The sequence below is a fragment of the Rhagoletis zephyria genome, unplaced genomic scaffold, assembly GCF_001687245.7.
Source record: "Rhagoletis zephyria isolate East Lansing unplaced genomic scaffold, Rhagoletis_zephyria_1.1 Rzeph_scaffold_04944, whole genome shotgun sequence".
NCBI classification, from domain to species: Eukaryota; Metazoa; Arthropoda; class Insecta; order Diptera; family Tephritidae; genus Rhagoletis; species Rhagoletis zephyria.
Window position 1 is genome coordinate 36729 of NW_016162027.1, and position 2423 is coordinate 39151.

A 2423-nucleotide genomic window follows, 5' to 3' on the forward strand; every position below is an offset into this window, starting at 1 on the left:
TTAAACCAAGGTATTTAAAGCTTTTAACACAGTCCACATAAAAGCAACCTTTAGAGCAAGATGAGGTGTTACTGAACATTTGAGAGGTCTTGGTATCCTTATATATGTCTTTGGATATCTTTAGTTTTTTTTTACAATCAGAGCTATGAAATTTAAGATTGTTAAGTTTAGGATCTATTCCACCAACACTGAAGTACATTATTTTAGTTTTGTCGCTGATTACCAGTTTGTGCATAGAAAACCAGTGCCTTAAAATACTCAAATCATTATTAATATATACAGCCATATCGAGCATTGAATCCGCTGCAAAGGTGCAAGCCATATCGTCGGCAAATGCCACGGTTCTACTTCTAAATTTTTGTTGAAAAAGAGAGTTTATGTAGATTAAATAGAGAACGGGGCCTACGACAGAGCCTTGCGGCACACCCGAGTCTATTGTAACAACGGAACTAAAGTTATTGTTTGTTTTTACCCTTTGCTATCTCTTACTTAAGTAAGAAGCAAACCAATTATATACCGACCCCCTGAAACCGCATTTGTGTAACTTATCTAAAAGTATTTCATGACTTACAGTATCAAATTCTTTTTTGATATCTACAAAAAGAGCTGCAGATAGTTTCCTATTATTTAGGTCCTCGTAGACATGTTTACAAAATGAAGTGAGAGCAACCTCTATGCTCCGACCAGACCTAAAGCCGAAATGACATTTGTTGAGAAGCTTTATATGATTTAAGAAATTTACCACTCGCACTTTGACAACTTTTTCGTATACTTTAAAGAATGCAGGTAAGATAGAGATTGGTCTATAATTGCTGAGTTCTCTTTTATCTCGGTTTTTAAATATGGGGATGACTTCACACACAATCAACGCTGTTATTTACAGTTGACATAGAACGTCAACAATACTACGCACAATTTTTTTTAAGAAAAATATATGAAAAATTATCCCCAGTGCAAGCTTTGGAATTTTTTAGTGACATTACAGTTCGGTATATTTCGGAGGGACCGACTGGTTCATAATAAATGCTTGAGATTTGTGCCTGTTCCCTAGATAAACATTGACAAGGTGTTTCAGTAGTAGGTGGAACCATATTTTTTATAACATTATGAAAGTAATGATTAAAGGCGTTAGCTTTATCAACATCACTTTTCATAGTATTTCCGTTTATAGTAAAGTCAGGAAGGACCTCATTCTTTGTATCCCTGTTTAGTAATTCGTTAACAATTTTCCATTCTTTCTTAGCATCGCCTTTTTTTCGTTGAATTCATTTTTATAGTAATTATTTTTTGAGTTTTCCGTTTCTCTTTTAACTACTGTACATAACTTCTTAAATTTCGATTTAAATTTCTTACTGTCCGGATTCTTTTTAATCTTTTTACGAAGCTTATTTTTCTGACGTACTTTTTTCTACAAGTCAAAAGTCATCCAAGGTTTTAACATTTTATCTTTTGAATCTAATTTGGTAAAAAGTTTGGAACACATTCTAGTGTGCAGGGCTAATGTTTCGGCAGAAATGTCATATGCTTTTGAAGGATCAGTAGTGCGTTTCTGTAACCTTGCGATACACCCAATATCGTAAAATATAACGCTTTTTCACTTTTATCGCAAGCGAGTGTTTCTGTAACTGTGGTGAGAAAAATATTGCGATAAATGATGCGATAAATATATCACTGGCTGTAAGTCAAGTGAAGTTTGGTTTTCGAAGCGAAAAGCGTCCAATATGAGCGAGGTCTGTATGATTTTAACTGATATTTTTATTAATTTCAAGCAAAAAAATTTTATTTTTTACAGAAAAAAGTACGGACGGGAAAAATAACAAAACAACAAAAATCCAAACTGTTGGAACTAATGAGGGCTAACACCCGTGTAGCCAGTGGCCAATTTGTGGGCGTCAGTGGCGCAAAAAATTCCCAACAAGTGTGGGACACGGTGAGGGGGGAGCTAAATGCATGCGGGGGTGCATGCAAGACCGCTGAACAGTGGAAGAAGGTATGAACTGCAAAATATTTATTGGTTTAATGCCAAAGTATATTTTTTAATTATAAATGGTGAAGTGTTGGTCGGACTGGAAGGTTGCAGTGAAGAAGCAACAAAGTGCCTACAACAGATTCAAAAATTTGACCGGCAACCGTCCTGCCAGTGAAGGACCGAAACCATGTGAAGGTTTGGATGCGGAGGTATTGGAGTTATTTCCAGCAGCAGTCCTTGATGGAGATGGTAAAACAATTGAAGCCGGAGTCCATGAGGTATACTATTTTTTTTTAATTTGTGCATGCATAAATATATTTGAAATACTTTAAATTTTTTGTATTTAAGGAGAACGTGGATGAGACACTCGAAGACGAGTACTTGGCTGAATATCTCATCGAAGACGAAATGCCAAGTACGTCTAAGGCCGCTTCTGCTGAGAAGAAGTTCAATA

General features: G+C 35.7%; 1 protein-coding gene across 1 annotated transcript; it reads left to right on the forward strand.

Moving 5' to 3' along the window:
* Nucleotides 1-1534: 1534 nt before the first annotated feature.
* On the forward strand, nucleotides 1535-2395 carry LOC108371391 (uncharacterized; the record flags this gene model as incomplete). The annotated part of the gene is made up of 4 exons (XM_017626938.1): nucleotides 1535-1730; nucleotides 1793-1990; nucleotides 2056-2247; nucleotides 2318-2395. Coding segments are annotated over exons 1-4 (477 nt in total), but the record flags the coding sequence as incomplete, so codon positions are not given.
* Between the last annotated feature and the right edge of the window lie 28 nt (nucleotides 2396-2423).